Consider the following 24,408-nt stretch of genomic DNA (forward strand, 5'->3'; position numbering starts at 1 on the left):
GGTGACCGCTCAATGTGTTATACCCCTGCCCTGGTACATGCTGGTACTTGTACAACCTGTCTGTTTATAAGATCAATAAAGATAGACATAGAAAAAGTTTACTGTTCATTGAAAACTGCATTATTATCATAGGTGTTGTCAGAGGAATCCAATTATAGTGGTCACAAAAACAGAAGTAATCTTTAAAAAAGTGCTGCTTAAAATTACACAAGCGAGGAACTGTGGGCCATATTATCAAGAAAGGACGATACATTATTGCTGCTTTTATCGGCAGGAAACTGGCGCTAAAGCGGCGATAATGGGCTTGCTAATATGCCCTTGCTGAATTCTGATAGAAGCCCAGGTTCTGGGGTTAACTCTGGGCTATAGCAGCAGTTTCCTGCCGATAAAAGCGGCAATAATGTATCGCCCTTTCTTGATAATATGGCCCAGTATTCCTGTAAGATGCATTCTTCTATCAAACATTAACCTAATTTTAAAAGATGAGTATTATGAAGTAGCTGATTTTGATTCATAAATAATTTGCTGTGACTTACTCCTGAGATTCTCCTCACTTACTCCTGAAATTCAGGAGGCAGTCAACAATACTGTAAAAGTAGGTCACACCTTCTCACAGCAAAATCTTTGTGAATCATGTCCAGATGTGTGTGCAATTAAAACTCTTCAAGAGAATTTTCTTGTCGTTTGTCAACTTTGCACTTTGCACGAGATTGTGTAGTTGCCACAGCTAATCTGTGAAACTCTCTTCCCTCTCTGATTAAATTAAGCCCTACTTTGTCATTTAGGAAATAAATAGAAACATGGCTCTTCAATTAATGGGTTTTTTCATCTAGGCCATACATGCTGGAGTACATAGCGCCGAGAGACCTATGGTTATTTGCGCACTTTATGCGTTGTTCTAACATAATATAACAAAAGAAAGATTATGTATAAGGATTTGGCTCTAGAAACATCTAAATGTAGACTTTGTAGGATATTTCTACCAAAAATCTTACTTTTAAAACTAGTTTCTCCTACTGTTTTAAGCGTCACAAAGTATTGGGAAGTTCACAAAGATTTTAAGAAAGTTCACATAAGTTGCTGAAGCAAAGCACTACAATTTAACACTTGGCTAGTTAGAAAGCTTTCTTCTGCAAAAGGGTTGTAAGGTTTGACCACATCACTGATCACTGAAATATGATGCTTTTTCAGAAAGTGAAAATTGGGGCATCATGACTTCAAGAAAAAAAAAGGTACCACAATCGTCACACTGTCAACAGGAGCCACTCTTGACCTATTCAGACTTTTATTATACATTGAATGATGCAACAAAAATATCGCATGGCTTCTTTCCGGTATATTTGCTGATATGGTGTCACAGACTTTATTGAGCAATTAAAAAATACACACAAGGGAAAATAGTTCATTTTGTTGTGTTTTTTTTAAAATCTGACTTTCTCCCGATCGAAGAACCCAGTTTCAACTATGAACGGGGCACTTTTTTTCTCAGTGACATTTAGTTCCACTCCGTCTGCCAATGTTTCTGTGGCTACAATTGTTCCAGTAGTTCATGAAATAAAGCCCTTGGTTGCTGGCCTGGGCCGCTAAGTTGTCGTTCTTTCAGATTCGATTTCTCCATAGAGTTCTGCTAGTTTTTGAAATTCGGGCCCCCAGTCATCAAGGTAATTGTAATCCTGCTCAGAATGTGTAGTGACAGAGTCAAGAGAGCTTATTGAGCCCGCCTCAGATCGCTGGCCTTCGTAGGCATAAGTCTGCAGTGAGTCGTACGGAGGCCCGCTAGTGTCAAGGTCCGCTTCTGCCAGTCTCTGCTCTATGAACTCCTGAACGTTTATACTGTCAAAGCTTGACGGAGTCTGGTGCTTAGGGGTCGAAAAAACCTCCGGTCTCACATCCCTCCGGTATTTGAGATCCTCCGCAGCGGAGGGGTTTCTGAGTGCCGTGATGTCAAACGCTTCCGTGTCTTGCTCCCCGCCACCTTCGTCATCATATGTGACTATGTTTTCCCTGATGTCCTCCTCAGAAATAATCAGTGGCTCCTTTTTGCTGCGACGCAGCGTGATGAAAAGGACCACAATAACTGCAGAAAAAGAAAAAAAAAAGATTGGATTAGTTCTATGAAAAACTAAATAACAGACATGAACTGGACTAAATAAAAGTCAAAATAGAAGTCTCTACTAAAACCAATATAACAAATGAAATCAGACACTTTATTTATATCACCAAGGGATTCATAGAGGGAGATTCAGTTTCTGATGCATTTGACACCTTTTTCTTTCTTTGTAGGTCGATCACCCACGTTTCAAATAGACACAATTGGATAGATCTATATTAGTATTTTCACACTTCTCCATTCCGTTGCTTTGTATTATATATACAATGTGGAACAAGTTTACTAGCATTTTACATTTGGTTTGCGTTACAAAAGTGACACAAAGTGGCACGAAATGTTTATTTGTGATTTACTTTCCAGCGACTGAAACTAACAAAGCAGGCACACACCTTTGCACTATGGTGCAAATGTGCCTTCATGGCCCTAGGCAGGCTGATTGTGCACCAGTGCTAGAGAACACGCAGGACTGCATTATGGGGCACATGCATCATTGAGATATTTTGCACTTCTTAATTTGCGAAAAATAACGAATCGCAAATTAAGAATTGCAAAATGCTATGCATCATTATTTTCGGTATTCATTTGTGATTCGGTAAAAATCGCAATTTTTACCGAATCCCAAATAAATACCGAATTCTTAAGTTAATTTTCGCAATTCCCATTGATTCCTATGGGCCAAAAGGCCCATAGGAGTCAATTGGAAGGCATTAGCAAATTGCGAGTGGCACTTTGAAAATTTCATGGGTGCATGCACCCCTGAAATGTATTTTTTGCATCATGTTTCACACACACATGTCCTAAGGACATGTGTGTCCGTAACATGAATGTTGGAAAAAAAGCATTTTCAGCATTTTAAACACTTTTTCCAAATTTACCGAGTGGTTCAATCACTCGGTAAATTTGACACCCTAATTGCGATTTCACACTTTTAAAAGTAATGATGCATTGCTTTCAAGAAATCGCACATCTGCGACTTCTTAAAAGCAATCGCAATTTTAGAACTCGCAAAAATGTTACGAATTCTAAAATTGCTTCATGCATCCCAAAAAGCACTTTTGGAATCGCAAACGGCCGATTTTAAGGAATCGCACCGTTTGCGACTCCAAAAATGCTTGATGCATGTGGGCCTATATCTTTGTAGGTATGGTGTTGTCCTGCTCTCTCCCCATCACAACATGTAGTGCAGCAACTTTGTGGCATATTTACAAGTCCATATCACCACCACAAAGTTAATTTTCTCAACGTTGTGGTGGCGATAGGGCCATCATCTTATTCACAAGGCGGCGTTAATCCACTTAATGTGGCTTAAGGCTGCCTTGTAAATAAGGCCCTCTTTCACGCTATGCTTGGCGTGAAAGGGAAGGGCATTGGGTGTTGTGGTGGGCGTCCCACTACAATACCCATTGATTAGACATTGCGCCATATTTACAAGGGTGGCGTAAATATGGGCAGCGCCAAAATTAAGACCAGGAAAAACCTGGTCTTACCTTGGTGAAACAAGGAGAAATGTTTAATTTCTCCTCGTTTTTGCTGTTTCTTGACCCTTCCTACACATAAACATTCATTTAGAAAAAAAAAATAAGTTTTGCAACTTCTATGTGAGCTGCATTAAGCAGCACACATAGAAGTTACAGAACAACATTTATAGAATGTTTATGTGCAGGAAGGGACACCTTTCTGCACATAATCAATCACTTCCTTCAACGCAAACATCCTAGCACTATAGTGCAAGGTGCCTGCGTTGGCGCTCGACAGCTTATTTTAGCACCAGCGCAGGCAGAAACGCAGGGCTGCAACATATTCTTGTACATATGCTGCAGCCCTGTGTTTCTAAAGTGAGGGAGCATGTCGTTAGCCTTCTTGGCTTAATGACACGCTTCACCAATTTACTAGCAAATATGCCCCTTGTTGCATGTGTACTGTACGGCAAAGCACATATTCAAAATTGGAAAAAATGTAACTCTGCCTAACTGTAGTATTTTGTGCTGGAAGGCTACCCTTTGAGTACAAAACCTATACTGGACGTCACACACCCACCTTTGCACTATGGTACAAGGGTGTGTGCATGGCAGACTCGAAGAGTGCCAGCAAGGGGAGGAGCCCGATTTCTTTTTCAATATGACACTGTTCTGCTCTCTCCTTTCCATGCAATGCAGCACAGTATCTTTGGATGCTGTGCTGCAGTGCATGAAACGTTAGAAAATCTACACCCTGGTCTGTGAAGAACGAAATTGCAATGCTAACAATTATAAACTGTGATCTCCTGCAGCCGTGGTCGGTAGGGGAGTACCTGCCGGGGCAGTGACGTGGGCAGGGGGAGGGGCAGGGTGGGGGTTAGTAATGTATGGATAATGGAGTTTTGCCGGTAAGTAAACATATAAATAAATCAAACGAATTTCGTTGCGTGCACTGCATCCCCAAATGCAATGCAGTACGCACAACAAAATTTGTTTGATTATTTAAATGTTTACTTACCTGCAAACCTCCATTATCCATACATTACTAATCAGAAGATATCAGGTATCAGAGCGCTTTACATGAGCACCAGTTACATTACCGACATACACATCCATTTTTGTTAAGGACGGGTAGATTAAGTGATTTGTTCAGAATCACAGGATGTTGAGCATTGTTGCAGAGACTCAAACGTGGTTCCCCAGCTTCCAGGTTGACTGCTCTAGCCGTAAGGCTACATCCTCTCCCCGAACGATAGTTATGATAATGTATCCTGCCCCAACACCCCTCTTAGTCCTTGATTCCGAGTTGCTCCATACTGATGTGTCGATACATTTGAATTTACAGTTACCATGTATTAATTCCTCATTAGTACCAGGAAATTACAAGATATGCCCCAGGGGATGGTGAATTTCTGTGTGATACTGGATTTACAACTCCTACAATCACAGTTCTTAACTCATAATCAGGGCCATAGTGTACATCACTAGGGTACAGCAATCCATTCATCCCAAGTCCAGTATTCATTATATAAATGCCAAGGCATTCATCACTTAAATCATGCTCATAATTTATTTTATTGAACAGGCAGTTACTAAAACACAGTACCATTTAAAATTCAAGAAGGAGTGGGAATGGAAAAGGGAGGCATTGCTGAATAAAGTACCCTAGAGACCAATTTGAGAAACATTGCACTATTTTTGTTCTTTTGAAATAGAAAATGGAGTAAGAAAATCACAGAAATGTTTTTACTTTAGGACCAGCAAGAGAATATGGAATGTGGAATCTTTGGTACACATTTAAAACACCTTATTCTACTTGAGTCACAGAGGCTCAGCAACCTTTACTTCGCATCTTTTACTTCGCAGGTGTTTTACTTAGCATTTATTAGTACGCATTGTCTTTTACTTCGCATGCTTTTCATTAGCATGCCTTTACTTCGCAATGTTGTTTACTACGCGTTATTTTACTTCGTTTTTCGATTTTTTAAATTAATGTTAAAGATGTAAAATTAGTTATGGTTGAAGGTGAAGAGAGGGACCACGAGGAGAGAAAGGTAAGTGGGGCAGTGTAGTTAGGGTAGTGTGGTAGTGTATGTGTAGTGTAGTGTGTAGTGTTTAAGGGTTTAGGGTAGAGTTGTAGTGTAAGTGTTGTGTAGGGTAGTGTTTTAGGGTTAAGGGTAGTGTTGTAGTGTATGTGTAGTGTAGGGGGTAGTGTTTTAGGGTTTAAGGTAGTGTTGTAGTGTATGTGTAGTGTAGGGGGTAGTTTGTAAAGGGTTTTAGGGTAGTGCTGTAGTTAACCGATATTTTTTTAATTAATTACCCACCCAAATCCCCTATTTCCCTGGCATCCCGTCCCAGTGGTTAGGTTACAAATAAAAATTAAAAATAAACCACTATGTACGCATAGTAAAAACATGCAAAGTAAGGTACCGCTAAGAAAAGCAAATTCTAATGTTATTACTAATTTTGCGAAGTAATGACATGCGTACTAAAAAAATGCAAAGTAAAGGCTTTTGCGAAGTAAAAAACGCGTAGTAAAAGCATGCTATGTAAATGCATGCTAAGTAACATCATACAATCGTCACAGAGATCTTAACAATGGAACCCTAGTCCATGAACACTTTTTTCGATAAAACAGTTTTGACTTATCTACTTACCTCATAAAAAAGAGCAAACGGATTTTGCTGCAAACTTAGTTCAGTTTTTCACTTATTTCACTGGCACAAATAAAATGTGCTCAAATTCATGGAACAAAGCTGCAATAATGGTGCAAACGGATTTCTCTGAAGTTATTTCATGATTGAAAAGGTCCTGTAATATATGTGCAATATATATTTAGTAAAGAGACAATTATGCAAGTGAGAAGTATCAAAGCTACACGCATTGATGAAATGGTCGATGCATGGCTGGCACCTATTAACAGACCCCCAGAGAGGGAGAGGGCCTAGCTGGTAGCAGGGCTCCCATTGGAAATTGGATGGTTCTCTACATGAATTCTCCTGCCACAAAGTTGGCCCACAAGAGTAATTCTGAAAGTGTGTACGGAGCTGGCAGTCCAAAGCGGAAGGATAAGTTGAGGGTTTCAAGGTCGCAATTGAGTGAGTTTACATGAGGGAAGAACATCACTATATGGAGGGATCCAGGGCCGGCTTTAGCGCTGGTGATGCCTGGTGCGACAATCTTTTTTGGTGCCTCCTCATGACCTGCTTATTGGATTCCCTCACTACCACCTGGCAAACGTGCCCCTCATCTCTCCATAGCCCCTCTCTCACATATATTTAATTTGTTTTAAAGCACTGGCAAGGGCTGGCTTTACTCACCCACTCACCTTCCCACATAAAATACAGATCTGTTCTTTACAACAGGCATATTAACCATGTGCGTTATTGTGAGTCAAAACTACCACTAGACAAAACTCTGATCCCTTTCTCTAGCAGGAACATTAATCAAAAGAGTTACCTTGACATTTGTATTGCTGCCTGAAAGCAGGACGCATAACAGTTCTGCTGCAGGTGTTTTTAAAACGTAAGTAATTGCTTAACAAAGCGCCCCCTGATCTCCGTATGGTCAGTGACCCCTCCAGGTCAGCGCCTATTGCATCCGCACCAGTCGCACTGCTTTACAGCCAGCCCTGGTTGGGTCTGGTATCCCAGGGCTAATGGATAAACAACATTTAGCTGTGATAAGCCTTGTCATAACAGGTTTGAATCCTCGCAGCATCATTTAACCTTTCATTCGTCCAGGGTTGATAAAAACAAGTAATGTTAAGTTGGGCAACAATTAATATCTGCTATTCAGTGTCAGTTGTCCCTAAGAGTGAAAATATGCTTTCAAAATGTATGTTTTGGACCAGATTTACAGACAATTCATGCAACACAGAACAGCAACTTTAGTTTAGCTGTCTTTTGTTGTGTGAAAGGCAGAGAGCAGAAATGCAACAGATCTACTGAGATATGGTGGTGTTTTTCTCTCTCTCAGGCACATTTTAGGCTACCATGCACCATTGGGCAAGTGTGTGTGCATTCTGTAAGGAGTAGCTTTTTCATAGAAGGGGACCTAACCAGTACAAATTCTACCTGTTAGACCTGGCCCCATTGGTGTGGGTCTCCCCTGTATTTTTTGCTATTGCCTCCTGTGTTTTTTGCTGTGTGTTGGAAACCGTTTTGCTGGTCTAGATGCTTTGTGCACTTTGTCACTGCAGTTCAATGCCAAAGTGCAAGTGCTCCCTTTGTAAATTGTTATGGATTGGTGTTTTCATGATTGGCTGATTTGATTTACTCGTACTAGTACAGAGCACTGTGTGTACCCAGGTCCTGTAAACAAATGTTGCTAGTGAGCTGCAGCACTGATTGTGCCTGTAAATGTAACTCTTGCCTGCCATTGCAGAGCCTGTGTGCAGTCTGGTGCTGCCATGTCGACCTGGCAAGGCACCCTAATGCCAGGCACTAACCTTACTTTTTCTTACATGCCCGTCACCTCTAATGTTGGCCTAAGGTACCCCTGTGGACAGGGTGCACTGTGTGTGAAAGGTAGGACAAGCCCCCTTAGTGTGTGTGGCATGTCCTTATAGTGAATTACTGCCAATTTCGTTTTTCACTATTACAGTGCTTCCTGTTCCCACAGTATAGAATGGGGAGTTGTTTATAACATCCTATATCCATAACTACCCCTGGAACAAGGTAGGAAAATAAAGTTTAGTATGCCTGAACTGAGAATATTACGATGCATCTTTTAGTGAGGGTTATTTTTACATTCTGTGTTTGAAAATCCCACTTTTAGAAAGTTGGTATTTTCTTGCTTAGCCATCCAGTATGCCTCAGCTAGGTTTGTGTATTGCTTTTGAATGGCAGGCCCTGGGGAAGAGCAGTGGCCCCAGAGAGCATGAAAAGTTGGGCTGTGCTGAATAGATCTGGGCTGCATTTAGAGTAGGGGGAGGAGATTTCCTTTCACCTGAATGGCCATGTCTGCCTCCAACAATGCTGTCTGCACCTCCTGCCAGGAAGCTACACCATTGAGGACAGAACTGGTTTTGGCTGTGTAAAGACACTCTCTGCCTTCAGATAATGAAAGAATTGTGTTATATAAATATTGGGGCCTAGACCCCAGAACATTAGATCACTTCTGTAAATCAAGAGGAACCTTTACCAAGGAGAAGAGCCAGAGAAGCGAGGAGGAATACGGCCCCTGTGCTGTTTGCTGTCTGGGGTTGGCCTGCAGTGGCTACTTGCTGCCAAGGAAAGGAGAAAAGGACTTTGCTGTTTGCTTGGTCACCTGCTTGAGAAAAAGATCTCCAAGGGCTTGAAACTGGACTTGCCTCCTGTTCTGAAGTCTCAGGGACACAAATACTTCACCACCAGCTCCCCTGAACTGCCTCGCTGGGAGTTCTCACCTGCAAAGTGGTGCCTGCTGTTGTTTTGGACTTCTAGAGAACTGTTTTCCGCTGGGAGCTGGAAAATCAATGCAACTTCGAGTGCACTGATCTCCGAAGTCTGAGATCATCACACCGAGTTCGACGCAAGCCCTGCTGTGCGGCTTCAAGAGTTCACGCATTGTTGCGGATCGTCATATCACATCAAGGCTCCAAGTTTGTCGCATCTTTGGGGGACGCAGTAAGAAACAGACGCATCACCTCCCCACGCAGTAAAAAAATGACGCATCACCTCCTCTCCAGTAAGGAACTGACGCATCACCTCCCCCAGAGCAAATAACCGATGCATCACCTTCCCTGAGTGTAAGTAACCAATGCCGTACCTTCCCTGCAGCCCGTTTTGTTTGCTTGCATGACGCATCCAAGGTACTTTGTGAGAAAAGTGTTGCATTTGCAATTTGCTTTGAACTGTACTATTTCTACCATCTGAAAGTCATATTTTTCTTACTGTATTGTGGATTTGTTTCATTTGGTCTTGTTTTGGTTTAGATAAAGGTTACTTATTTTTCTAAACTGGTGTGGTGTCCATTTGAAGTGTTTTCACTGTATTACAGTATGTGTTTACAAATTCTTTACACACTGACTCTGAGATAAGCCTGTCTGCTCGTGCCAAGCTGCCAAGCTACCAAGCGGGTGAGTAGGGGTTATTTTAGAAGTGTCTCCCCATACCTTGACTAGGAGCAAGAGTCCCTATTTGGACAAAGATACCTACCTCTGCCAACTATAGACCCCCATTTCTAACACTATCTTTTACCACTTTTCCTGCTGTGTGTGTTTGCTGTTGTACAATGCAGCATGCATTCAAAGTCGGAAAAGCTAGGAGAAATTAAACTTTTTTGTTATGCCTTCCTCAAGGAGGTGTAAGATTTTGGTGCAAATCCTTAACTAGGAATATTTGTTGATAGTGATTTGCATCAAATCCCATGGGTGGTTTCATGGGAAAACCCACAATTTACCCATGGACGCCCCTTAATACAAAGTCGCACATAGTGCAACTTTGCAAAACTTTAGGATACTTTCAAATGCAAATCCTCATTTGCTTTGGTAGTAAATTCCAGCATAACACATTGTGTTCGGTTTGAGTTACAAAAAAACTCAAACCTGGCACAAAGCTTCAGTATATCTCAGCCGTAATGTTTTAGGCGATGGTTTGAGCAAGATATGGCGGTTGACAACCCACTGTCTGATCTGAACCCCCTGTTTGTCCTTTATAAAATAAACACATACCTTGCCGTTGGGTCCCGCATCTCTGCTTCTGCCCTCCAGTGTCCGATTCCAGGAACAGGAATCACAGGCCAGGCTCCTCTGACCAAACACAACACTGCAATGTAGCATTGTGATTGGTCTGAGTGCCGCAACATGGCTCTCAGCCACGGGCTGGAGGGGGGGGGTATGTTCTCCACACAGGTTATAATGCAGCCTGCACGGAGAACAGAGATGGTGTGCATGACTGTTTGGAGTGGCCTGAGAGGGCAGTCCAAACAGTCACTGTGCACTTAGGAGGGTTCTACCAATCCTCCCCTGCTCTGCAGCCCCACTCGCTCCCTCACGCAAAGCTGCCGCAGCAGGAGGACAAAATAAAATGGTAATAACATTACGTTATTATCATTTTATTTGTTCCTTTCTGTTATTGCTGCAGAGAAATGGGGCGACACTCCTCCACCTCAGCGGAGAAGCCGCCACTGGCCAAAGTGTGTCAAAATGAGGAGTTGGAGTAGAGACCACTCTGAAGCCCAGGTGAGATGAGAGGTTTAGGTACAACCTGCCGGGCTGTAAGCTGAAGTATTGAAGGAGAGGAAGGTACATTGTTGCCACAATAAATGGGTCATTTTTTAAATGACGTCACAGTCTCAGAACTCACATAAACATCCTAAAACATGTTTATTGTGGATTGCCTATTGTTGGTGATTGTTATAGATGAAAGGCTGGGTAAAAGGAACTGTTTTTTTTTGTTTATTTTGAACATCTACTCATTGGTGAGCACTGTTGTAGGTTTGTCTATTGTAAAGCTCGTTTGAGCATACATGTACCTCGTAATAAAAACAGTTGTTATGTCGAACTGTGACCCAGGAATACATGAATTCAAAAAACTGAAGCAAAATGTTCATATTACTCAGATTCAATGCGATCAGAAAGAACACTGGCTGAGTGCGGGGGATCAATACTGAAACCTACGACTTATAAACCAAACCACAATTTCAACAGCAGGAGCTTTTCAAACAGAGCATTTTATTGGTCTCACTAGCTGTAGCTAAATGAATAAGTTCTGCAACAGTCCTAAGCCAACAATTGTAGCTTCGGTGCATGCAGAGTGTCGTGCTTTGGCAGAATTGGCAGAACTCAAAAGCAATAAACAAAATATATTAAAAGCTATGTGCACAGTGCTTTAATAAGCGGTGATTGAGTCCCATTGGGCTCAATGTTTCCTCCTTTAATATGTTCATGAAAAATATATGTCTGCTTTGACAGACTGACGGCAAACTAGATTTCAAATTAATGCAGATGAGCTAGTCAAATATAAAGCACTTAAACAACATTTGCACGCTTTAAAATGCTATTGTGTAGCAATCCTCATGAGCGTATAAACAACTAATAATGAAAACTAATGTAATAAAAGTTACTCTTTTTATGGGATTTACTTTGAAGAAGGAGCTAATAGGCTGAATGTTTCAATTACAATACTGATCAGAACTAAGAACCCTAGTTATAGTTTTGCGGTGTGATACTCCCTCAAAACGTGACTGATATCACGCCGGTCATATTACAAGTGATAGATTTTATAATGCACTTGTAATAAGGTGGGGCCTATTGTGATGGAGTGTCCTGTTACACCAAGCTGCAAATAAGGACTTAAGTACTCAACTTTTATCTGTAAGTCCATTTACAAGTCGACCTGGCTAATATTAGGCCTGGGTGAAATTTAAATTACGCTGCCAAAATTAACCTTACACTTGCTCCCTGAAATTAAGTCATTGCACGATTACGCTATGTGGCGTAAATATGCACTATTCACAGTAAAAAATCAAAGCGACTAGTGCCATTCGTGCAAAGTAACAGAATGCAAGCAGTTATTGTTTGCAGTGTTTTTATTTAAATGTCGTCTTGTGCCAAAAACTGACATGGGGACACATTTTGGACACATTTTGCACAAACTTATAGCATAGATTGTAGTGTCAAGCGCAGTCGGTGGTATAAGTGATAGGGTATAGGCGCCTTAGGGTAATTCCACTAAGTATTATTAGGATGGGTTTCAGATTAGTGACGGTGCTGAAAAGTTAGGGAGAACCACCTGCCTCCCTAAGTTTCTGTGGTGCAACCAACAAGACAAAATTAATAATATACTCCAGTACACATGAGTTTAATAGATCTTTTCAGAAGTTATTAACACACAAAGACAATAGGTCAATCCGTCGATTTTTCTTGTTTTTAATCAGTCTTCATGTTGCCAGTAGCTCATCTGTTCCCAAGCCAACACGTGTTTTGTCGCCTAAGTAAGTTTGTACATGCGACTTGTTCACGGCTAGTTAAAATATATATGTATTTAATATGAGAACTCACATTACTTTTAAAAAAAAAAGCATCCATTTGTTTAAACACACAAAGAAATGTGCTCCCAGGGGAAAATCTGTGTAACTAACATTAGTTCATCTGTTTGCACATCCAAATATAAGTCTGTATGATACAAGGGAAACATTGTGTAAGTTCCCACAAATACGCTCATTATTATTCATTATTCATTATGTGATAGTAAGTGGTTTTACGTGTAGTCTTGCACCATTCTGTCACCAAGAACAAACTTGTCACCCAGTGACAAACCTGTAATACACCACCTTAATATCCCTAGTCAAAGACCACTCAAGTGACTAGTTTAAAATTGTATCCAAAAATGTCAAACAACCAACCTGAATGTTTTCACAGTATTGCAGTCTGTGAACAGAAAAGTAAAAACAATCTGTATACCAATCTGTTCTCTAAACTTGTCATGACCTGATTAGAAGGCGTATTCTGTTATTATACATACGTAAGCAGCCTATTTATACATACTTTTAATGCGACGATAATTCCGGGCCACATATATTCCCGTGGCGTGAGGCGAAATCCAAAAGTAAAAAGTTAAATCTGTAGGGCAAATGTAAGTACATTTTTTCTGCTTAAAAGTTTCCCGAATCTACAAGGGAAACAGAATGACAAAAACCGACCGTGCTTAGACACTGTAAACAAACCCCGCACCCCTTATATGTCAGGCTCATGGCACTACGCGATGTCACCTCACAAGAAATATTTAGTCTAAGTCCTTACTTGTAAAAGTGTAGAAAGCCGCTGTTCCGCGTACTCGTGCCCAACGCCGGTCCACTTGAGTATGAGTGCCGGCATTTCCCCGTAGCGCCCTGATAAGATGTCCCACTGAGTCAACTGCGCCCGCGTGATCATGTGGGTGGTTAAAACTAAGCGCCATCTTTGAATGGGAAACCTATTCATGTTCCCATAGGAACCTGCTCGCACCCCCCTCCCTGTATTATTGGCGGTATGAGTAATGTTTTACGACAAATCAATATTTATGGAACGTTATGCACAATCCAATGCGGATCATTTCATTCACCTGTTTTATGTAAAAGGAGATGAGAGACAACGGGCGGTAGGCGCAGTCCCCATCTCAGATTAGACATGCGTGAGCGTACATCTTGCCTTCCTAATATGCCCACCCCTATTCCTATGCTCATACCATGCGTGGACTACCAAAGAACTATTTAAAAGTGCTCATGTGATATGCGTATATTCGCATATCTCAGTTATATGTGTTACTTCCCTTAATTGTTATAAGCAGTGTGGGAAATGATCATTTATCCCCATATTCTTTAAGTGGTCATATTAGTCACAAAGCGAGCCCTGTCTCTAATGTGAAAAACGCTCTCGGTTCACAAGCTGTTACAAGTGCGGGTTCTGTATTTCTTCTTATGTTATCATAAAAGCACCAGTCTATGTTCAACACTAGTCGTGCATGGACCTACGAACAAGTAAAGAAAAAGAAACAGCTCCCGTTGTAGTAGATCAGTATCTAATCTACCTTAGCATCTCCATTATGTGTGTGCTTTTATTCCCTAGAATGTGCGCTGGTTGTCAGTGACTATTGAGTGTGAGTGACATTACTGTACATCCACCAAAAAAACAATGCATTATTAGTACATAATTTACTTCATGCACTGCAGTACATTATCAATAGTTTTACATAAGATCACATCAGAATTCCATAGAGCGCTAGATTGTAGTATGTAGATTTTTACACTTTTGTGTTCATTTACCCAGAAAATAGTGCATCTCATGGTCAACATTCATCCCTGTGTCCGTCGTCCGTAAATTTAGACAATAGGTCAATTGGTCAATTTTTCTTCTTTTTAATCAGTCTTGATGTTGCCAGTAGCTCAACTGTTCGTTGGCTTGGGAACAGTTGAGCTACTGACAACATGAAGACTTATTAAAAAGAAGAAAAATTGACCAGTTGACCTATTGTCTTTGTGTGTTATTAAGTTCTGAATAGATCTTTTAAACTACTGTGTGCCGGGGTATATTTTTAATTTTGTCTTGTGGTTGTACCACAGAAACTTAGGGAGGCAGGTGGTTCTCCTTAACCTTTCAACACCGTAACTGATCTGAAACCCATCCTAATAATACTTGAAAAGAGTAGCCAAAACTCCTCCAGTGGGGAGAAATGTATGGCCACTCCTAGTCCGAACCAGGTAGTGAGTTCCAAACAGGTATGATCTCACCTTCTTCAGTGCCCTGAACACGGCAAAGCTTCTCTTTCAATAGTATTCCACCACTGTTCTCTCTTGAAGTGACCTCCTGCTAACAGAGGCTACTGGTTAGTCTAGTCCTTCCTCATTCAACTATGCTAATACCACACCTATGCCATGCTCTGAAGCATCCATCTGCAGAATGGGTTCTTTGGAGAAGTCAGGAGCCTTGAGTACGGTGCTGTACACATGCCCTCCTTAAGGGTATCAAAGGCTTTCTGACAGGCCTCTGTCCAGATCACCAATCTGGGCTGCTTCTTCAAAGTCAGCACTGTTAAGGTGGCAACAATGGTGCCATATTCCTTAAAAAAACTCCTGCAGAATCCTGTGAGGTCCAGGAAGGCTCTCACTTCCCTCTTAGTTGTAGGGCTTTGCCAGGCCATGCTAGCCTTAATCTAGGCTTGGAGGAGTTCCTCCTTGCCCCCGCCCACCAAATGGCACATATACACCTTGGAACCCTGCCCTATCTGGCACTTACAGGCCTTGATAGTCAGGCCTGCCTGCTGCAGGTCCTGAAACATCTGCTTTTAGACTGGGACAAAACCGAACCGTGCATTTAATCAATGTTGCAATGCAGTCCGACTGAAACCTTACCCATGTCACAGTCTAAAGTAACTAGTTGTCTGTTTGTCGCTCTTAGCATTTTTGGCATTATTTTATTTCACATTTTTAAAATTCATATCTCTGTTTCCTCATTCGATTTTTGTTGTTTTGGTGTCATTTTGCTCACTAAATTATTCTCAATGTTTATAAATTGGAGTGGAATGTTCATTGTGTTATGATTTTGACTTTGTACCTGTTTTGGTTTTCTTAAATTAAGCCAGTCTGCTCTGTACCATAATAATACCAAAAATAATCCAGAATTTTTAAATCATAGCAAATAATCCCTGAGGGTCTCATGGCACTGAATTGTAGGCATAGGAGATTAAGTGATGTGCCCAGAATCACAGGATGTTGACTTCAATGATAAAAGCCGTTACACCACATCCTCGCCACTTAGGTGGTCATCAGGCTTAGCATCAGGTAGTTTGTTGACATCCATATTTTTAGGGCATATGAGGCAGTCTTTGGGGCTTTATATGTCATTGGTTCAGAAAATGTTGAAATTGAATTGGGTGCCGTCAGCATAGTTGTGAATCTTGAAGTTGCTGTATGGAAGGATAGATCTCAAGGGTCCAATGAAAAGGTAACTTATTCCTACAAACAACAGAAGCAGAAGGCAGATAGAGCAGTCTGATGGCGCATAATTTCCATCCAAGCAGTTATACCACATGCGACACTTGAGCACATCCAAACCTATGTCAGGGCGGAACCATTTAAAACCAAGATACATGAATCATTGTGAACAGAGTCCCACTTGAATGACATTTTCATATTTTATCAGGTTTGTCAGAAAAGTTCAATGGAAGTAAAAGCAAAAATGTATTTTACTGGAGATGAGCAGGTGCTGGGCAATGAGTATGCGGCAGGGTTGATAATGTTTTGTTTCAACATATGTGATGAGTTTCAGGAGGTGTAAGAAAGCCCAAATTATTGAGGAAGGTTTCGAAGACAGTGACAAGGATACTGTGGATGAAGAACAATATCAGAAAGCTAAGAAAGAAGGGACTGATGTGGTAATTGATATTACATGGTATAATGTTATGAATGGAGAATAGGGAAGATTGTATAGCGAAGCGGAGGGGGGTGAATGCATAAAGTGGGATGAAGGAAAGATCTTGCCAGAATGAGACAAAATAGGTAAGGAGATGTTAGGATTTATATTCTAGTCATCATCATTGTGTCCTTGGTGAGGCATTGAATGAAGAGTGATTGAACTCTTTAAAAACTGCCACCAGAAGCAGACTTTATTCATTTTTTCTGCAACATTGACCCAGTTGGCTCTTATGCACAGTATGAGAAGAGGCGTTTGACATTGCCAGCATCATCAGAGAGTCTTGCTTAGTGTGATAAAAAATAGTAAATATCCAAGAGTACATGGCCTGGATCTGACACAGTGCTGCAACATTGTATGGCACTGCAGATGACAGTGAGGTCTCTTGAATTAATGACAATGAATTAATAGTTCTCACAGAGAGAACCTTCTCAGAATGATAGATCTGGCCAGGGTAAGCAGTCTTTGCAGACCAGGGGGACATTACTATTCATCAACAATTAAGACATGCCCACCTGCCAGATTACGACTTAAAATTTGTCTGGCAGACGGGCAGCATGGTAGTTCCCGTGTCAGTGCCTCTTTCAAAAGTGGCGGTGACTTTGCAAAAAGTACTGCAACAGGAATGCCACACAAGGTTCCGGCACAGCATGGAGTGTAACATCAATGCTGTGCAGGAACTGGTGTGCATGCACACATGGGGGCACATGTTGCAGCCTTACGACTGCTGCACAGTTCTCTGGGGGTGGTGGTGGTCTGACCTCCCAAATCATAATGGAGCGTTCGGACTCCTCGTGCAGCAGTGACTGGACCACCACCACCCGCCACCATCAATCAGGCGGTCCTCAGGCCGCCAAACACGTAATTGTGCCCTTAGACTGGTTGCACCAAGAAGGAAGCAAAGTGATAAAAGTGTGCCCTCACTTCCTGCTATAAACATTTGTATGAGAGTAATCTGTTTGAATCAAGACGGTTACCATTTATTATAGTTGAGGAAATGTAACACATCAAGGTTTGATCAGAGTGAAAACATTAATTGAGCTATGACTATGACCTTATAGTTTAAAATGAGATAGAAGAAAAGGTTATGTGAGATATAATCTCCTTAATCAAATAACACCAGAAAGAAATAAAAACAAAGTGTCTTTTTTCTGCATTTGTACAAATTATGGCAATACTAGCAGCAGTAAAACCGCAGACATTAAGAGAAATCCATTAAGTTTCTGCCTTAGGAACATATTTTTAGATTTAATTAAAATGAAAACACGTCTAATTAATTACATGTTTTATTATATTTTGAATAACCTGCACAGGGAATCAGTCCCATGAACCCTCAATTTCCAAACATTGCTTCTACTTCCAGATGAATGCAAACAGTTTTAAAAACCCAAGAGAGTCTTCATCTATGTAGACCACAAACTATATGGTATGCTTCTATATGTAGAAATGTTACCTGGTAAGAATCGAAATGTTGTTTGTCGCACAGTGCAGTTATCACTTGTGAATGGAAACTGACTAGTATAGAAGAGTGTGCAATACATCTGTTTTATCATTTCACAAACTCATGGATGCTTTTGTATTAACTGTCTTCCCTAAATGACACCCATAAATAATAGCAGCAGAACCAGAAAATGGGTTCTAGAGCTTTCTGAATCTCACTTATATCAACCTACCTGGTAAGGAAAAACAAGGATGTGGGTTGAATTTACTCATTTTTCATGCAACACAGTGCAGCAACCAACCTTGCTGTGCTGCACAGAGGTAAATGGAGAGAGCAAAACAGTGCAACAGCCACTAACATATGGTGCTGTTACTCTCCCCAGTTTTGCTACTGAACTTTAGAAGTAAGGAATCGTCCACTTATACATACATGTGAAATATAGCAACCACTGTTAAGCGTTTTATAACAGCTTGATTAATTCAAACTCATTGTTTTTGCTATACAGGAGAGTTTTTCGAAGTGGGACAAGGCCACTTGGATCAGTCACATAATATTGATGCATACAATATCGAAACACAAAAATATGGGAGAATTAATATGTATAACAAAAATATCAACTCCCTATACTCAATTAGTAAAACAACAATTATAGAGAAAACAAATATCCTTATTAAAAGTATCGATTTTTACTTATATCGAGAACACAAATATCTAAAACACTAATATCGTCTCCTTTAAACAAACATATAATATATAAAAAATATTGATTCACCCAATATCAACTATAATAATGTCACCAAAATAATTTAATTAGAAATAATAAATACAAAAACATGTTTTTTACACAAATGTTTAGATTAAAAAAAACATATTACATCACCAACATATTTTCTTTACACCCCAAAAATGACATGCCTACACACCTTACAATCCAATCGAAAAGAAATATTAGAAGTCAATAGAAACACTTAGATAACAACCTAAATATTAATATATATATACACGTGTATATATATATGTGTGTGTGTGTGCATATATAAATGTCGGAAAGACCGACATGGAAAGACTGTTGGAAACTGACATCATAATCCAGACAGTGGAAATGCCATCCTGAAGGGATTATGGAAGGTTTCCGTCTGGCTGACGGGCTCTTTGAGCTCATCAGCACGACCAGTTTACACTCCGACCGCGGACATTGAAATTCGGCAGTCGGACTGTAAACCTACCTTTCCAGTCGGATTAGCCTCCGATGAATGGTCAGAGGCTTACCGACCTACATCGTGATGTTATCCTAGATATCTTCTATTTATTTTTATGTCGTCCATGAGGAGGAATAATGGCAACAACATAAACATGTTTTGCTCCTTTGCACAACCCATTAGCACTTTATCATTGATATCTTACATTTATTTTTATGTTGTCCATGAGGAGGAATAATGCCAATAATACAGACATGTTTTGCTCTTTTACCTAATTTACTTTGCATTTTATTCAAGCACTGATATTTTATAACTGTTTTTATGTGACCGAAGGTATGAGGCATTTGTATGATGAGAAATAGACTACTACCTATTGTGAAATTAGTAGTCCAGGCACAAACTTCATAAACTGCTCACCTAGGAACTCCTTGTTTATTAAATTTGGAACATAAGCAGAGTCAATTCCAGATTTGGTTTAAAATGAAATGTATTTTGTAATTATTGTTTAATTGATTCATTTTAATCCGCATACAGATTATTCAATTGATTGATTGACTTAATGTATGCTTCTCCCTTCCTGTGATTTTTTTGTATTTAAGTAAAAAATACATAGTGCTCTGTTTTGAGAACCCATCACATGGGGAGGGAATTAGCATTTTAGTCCAATCAGAAACATGATCAACGGGTGAACCAGATTAAGTCTCAATCTTACTTAAAGAAATATTTGGTGGCTATTTGTCACTACATTGAGATACGGCTGCAACCCGTCCCCTATCAAGGTGGCTAAATGTGCTTAGACACTACCTTTGCAGAGTCAGTTATCAATCTGTCATACTCGAAGAGTGCAAGGCAGACTATCACAAGTCTGACTCACATCCAACAAAGAATCAGTGTCAGTAAAAAACTGTGGGTGATTCATACGATGACATTGTAGGCTTATGCATTTGAGCTAAGGAATATCCAGCAAGTGGTCTAAAGATATATTGTCATTCAAAATGAGTCTTTTAAATGAGGTTTCCTCCTGTGGGTTAGGTAAAGTTCTCTATGACATATAGGCATGGCACAAAAGAGCGGGATTACCAACAATCTTCTCAGGCAACTATTTGCTACTGATTTTAAAAATGTTACAGAAGTGTAGCCCTAAAAACATGCCCTTTATACTGCCATCGAAATACACTTCAAGGAAAAAGTAATGCTCATTTGCCTGAGGGGCTTCATCCCTAACTTTGATGACTGCTTTCTCGTATTGGTGACTCTGAGCTGTAGGTAGTTGTCTCCTTGATCCCATGACATCATATAGGACACCTAAATGAAAGAAAGCACTGGTCTCAGCTATGCTGTCCCTTCCCAGCTTGAATGGTATGTGCTTTGGAGGTCTGGATTCAAGCGTCCTTGTAAATGTTTTCCCTCTGTTCACCTGAAGGCCCAGTTCCAGCATAAAGACCACAAATGCATCAATGAGCGACAGGAGGCCATTTGGTGTATGAGCCATAAGAATGCTATTGTCAGCACAGAGGAGGGCAGCACTGGTGGGTGCCCAATCTATGACATATCCCAATAAAATTCAATCAATGACCCATCAAGATTATTGCTATACTGCATGAAAAGGAATGGTGCAAGGATACATCCCTGTCTAACCAACCTCGTGATGCCAAACTCTGCAAAAACAAGCTCCACCCCTGCTGAATCTCACTGTGGCTGTGGTACCAGTACAAATTTCCAGTAGGAAGGGTAACAATAGTTGTTTCAAATGCCATTTCATCCATCAAGTCCCACAGCTTAGAATGGTTAACAAGAACAAACACACTTGAGAGGTCCAAGGATGCCAAATTAAGGAAGCCTCTTTTTAGCCTTGGTGTACCTCCCAATAAATTACAGCAAGTTAGAGCATTGCACAATGGTTTCATCCAATTTACAGAACCTATATTCAAGGAATCCCCCAGGATGAACCCTACATCACTTAATTCTCACTCCATTTGATCCAACCACCTCAATATAATTCAACTTATCTGTGGATATGAATCGTTTTTATCAAAACTGATAAACTTGATCAAAAGTAAATCTGATAAACTTGATCAAAAGTGTAAGCTAAACAGAGGGGCTTGTGTCCAATGGTACATGTAGTCTGTGTTATAAAATTAGTCAAAAAAATTACTTAAGCTTTGTGCAACCAAAATAAAATCAATGACTGTCTCAACACCTCTGCCTGTAAAAGTATGCTCAAACTCCAGGGAAAATGGACAGATTTCATTTCAAACAATAGGTAATTTATCAAAAGTCCATGTTTAACGCCTCACAACATGAATCATGAGCAAAGGGTGATTCAGTAGAGCTTGTAGAGCCATGAATACCACAGACCTCTAGTGCAGAAAAAGGGCATTAATGTGCATTGAAATCCCCGGACCATATAATATAGCTATCTGGACCGCCATCAAGCCTCACATTGTCCAGTTCATTAGCAAACAAGTGGTTTGGATTAATCTGATAGTGGTGGAGAATAAGCCTACTCTTAACCGCAGATTAAGGAAATAAAATGAAGACAAAAATAGCCAAACAATTTTTGGCTCAGCCCACTGGAGATGAAAGTGATGGGGTGAAAAATGTCCTAAATACATTAATATGTACAATCTCTGTTGCCAAGTTTGCTGCAAAAAAGTAATAGAACATTAATCAACCACACTAAGCCACTCAGGTTTATGGAGTTTGCTTTTTAAGCGAGCTATATTGCAGAATAGAAGATTTATTTGAGAATTAGGCAATGTTAATGCTGCTTTGAGTTGCTTTGCTACAAAATAGGAAAACGCAATAATTGTATCTTGCCCCATTAAATAATAGGTATTTGGGGAAATACATCTGGATACACCGAGGTTCCCGGAGTTTAACATTCATTTTTGGCAATGGTGCTACTCATTGATACAGAGCAAATTTGCCTTGGGGAACGTCCAGGTGGCATTGGGATGCTGACTGATTCAAGATGAGAGTGGTGTCCATTTCAGGCTGTTGGTTTGGGAAATCTTTGATTAGTAATTAAGTCCCCTCTAGGGTGTTAAGAGGTGAAAAGTGCTTTGTTAGAGGAAAATGAGAGGATATCCCTGCAACATATGAGGGTGTATTGGGACTATCATCCCATCTCTTGGGAACACAACCGCTCATAACCCTAGAGGTAGTGTAATAATCATGAAGGACCTACGACCAGATAACAGCCATTTTGCCAATTTTGGGGCCTGAAATTCTGTATTACACAATAACCTCCATGTTTTTTTATGCCCTTCACACCCATTGGACTCTATGCGCTGTAATAAGATCCTGTGAAAGAATCTTAGGGTAGATGTAGGTAATTGTAAATTACCGATTCGAAAATACCTAATTTTACCGATTCGGTATTTTCGAATCGGTAATTGCAATGTAGATAATAATTCGGTAAAAAATACCGATTCGGTAAAATTGGGAAAAAGTCAAGGGTGGCAGGGTGTCACTTTGACACCCTCCTGCACCCCTGATTAGTGCTTGTGTGCACATGTGTGCAGTGAGCTAAAAAACGGTGATGGATCAAGCCCTGATCTTTGGACTGGGTAAGAGTGGTCTGCTTAATTCAGGCACTCTGTTCATCACCACCCCCTTTTCTAAATCATTTTGTCCACCATAAGCGTGGAAGGGTATACTCAGATGTGAGTCCCTTGCTCATTGCACCATCAGGATTCAAGCAAGCCGGGCCGACGACGCCTGAAATGGCAGAAACCGGTCCCCGGAAGCTTGTTTCCTTCCCAGTACAAGAATTGGCTTGGTAGTTTGGTTTGCCCTGTTCCCATCATGCACTGGGACAGGAACAGACTAATTTGCATATAGCCAAGTTCTGAGCTGGGATGGTGCAGTGAGCTAAAAAACGGTGATGGATCAAGCCCTGATCTTTGGACTGGGTAAGAGTGGTCTGCTTAATTCAGGCACTCTGTTCATCACCACCCCCTTTTCTGAATCATTTTGTCCACCATAAGCGTGGAAGGGTATACTCAGATGTGAGTCCCTTGCTCATTGCACCATCAGGATTCAAGCAAGCCGGGCCGACGACGCCTGAAATGGCAGAAACCGGTCCCCGGAAGCTTGTTTCCTTCCCAGTACAAGAGTTGGCTTGGTAGTTTGGTTTGCCCTGTTCCCATCATGCACTGGGACAGGAACAGACTAATTTGCATATAGCCAAGTTCTGCGCTGGGATGGTGCAGTGAGCTAAAAAACGGTGATGGATCAAGCCCTGCTCTTTGGACTGGGTAAGAGTGGTCTGCTTAATTCACGCACTCTGTTCATCACCACCCCCTTTTCTGAATAATTTTGTCCACCATAAGCGTGGAAGGGTATACTCAGATGTGAGTCCCTTGCTCATTGCACCATCAGGATTCAAGCAAGCCGGGCCGACGACGCCTGAAATGGCAGAAACCGGTCCCCGGAAGCTTGTTTCCTTCCCAGTACAAGAATTGGCTTGGTAGTTGGGTTTGCCCTGTTCCCATCATGCACTGGGACAGGAACAGACTAATTTGCATATAGCCAAGTTCTGAGCTGGGATGGTGCAGTGAGCTAAAAAACGGTGATGGATCAAGCCCTGATCTTTGGACTGGGTAAGAGTGGTCTGCTTCATTCAGGCACTCTGTTCATCACCACCCCCTTTTCTGAATCATTTTGTCCACCATAAGCGTGGAAGGGTATACTCAGATGTGAGTCCCTTGCTCATTGCACCATCAGGATTCAAGCAAGCCGGGCCGACGACGCCTGAAATGGCAGAAACCGGTCCCCGGAAGCTTGTTTCCTTCCCAGTAAAAGAATTGGCTTGGTAGTTTGGTTTGCCCTGTTCCCATCATGCACTAGGACAAGAACAGACTAATTTGCATATAGCCAAGTTCTGAGCTGGGATGGTGCAGTGAGCTAAAAAATGGTGATGGATCAAGCCCTGATCTTTGGACTGGGTAAGAGTGGTCTGCTTAATTCAGGCACTCTGTTCATCACCACCCCCTTTTCTGAATCATTTTGTCCACCATAAGCGTGGCAGGGTATACTCAGATGTGAGTCCCTTGCTCATTGCACCATCAGGATTCAAGCAAGCCGGGCCGACGACGCCTGAAATGGGAGAAACCGGTCCCCGGAAGCTTGTTTCCTTCCCAGTACAAGAATTGGCTTGGTAGTTTTGTTTGCCCTGTTCCCATCATGCACTGGGACAGGAACAGTCTAATTTGCATATAGCCAAGTTCTGAGCTGGGATGGTGCAGTGAGCTAAAAAACGGTGATGGATCAAGCCCTGATCTTTGGACTGGGTAAGAGTGGTCTGCTTAATTCAGGCACTC

The 24,408-nt window shown here is 41.1% G+C and overlaps 1 protein-coding gene across 1 annotated transcript in view; it reads right to left on the reverse strand.

Moving 5' to 3' along the window:
• Window positions 1-1,268: 1,268 nt before the first annotated feature.
• Window positions 1,269-24,408, reverse strand: part of CDH18 (cadherin 18) — a 2,258,828-nt gene continuing 2,235,688 nt past the window's right edge. Inside the window, exon 14 of the mRNA XM_078687769.1 lies at window positions 1,269-2,077. Within this exon, the coding sequence (XP_078543895.1) occupies window positions 1,584-2,077 (494 nt within the window). The 3' untranslated portion in view covers window positions 1,269-1,583. The remainder of the gene's footprint in view (window positions 2,078-24,408) is intronic.

The sequence above is a fragment of the Lissotriton helveticus genome, chromosome 4_1, assembly GCF_964261635.1.
Source record: "Lissotriton helveticus chromosome 4_1, aLisHel1.1, whole genome shotgun sequence".
NCBI lineage: Eukaryota > Metazoa > Chordata > Amphibia > Caudata > Salamandridae > Lissotriton > Lissotriton helveticus.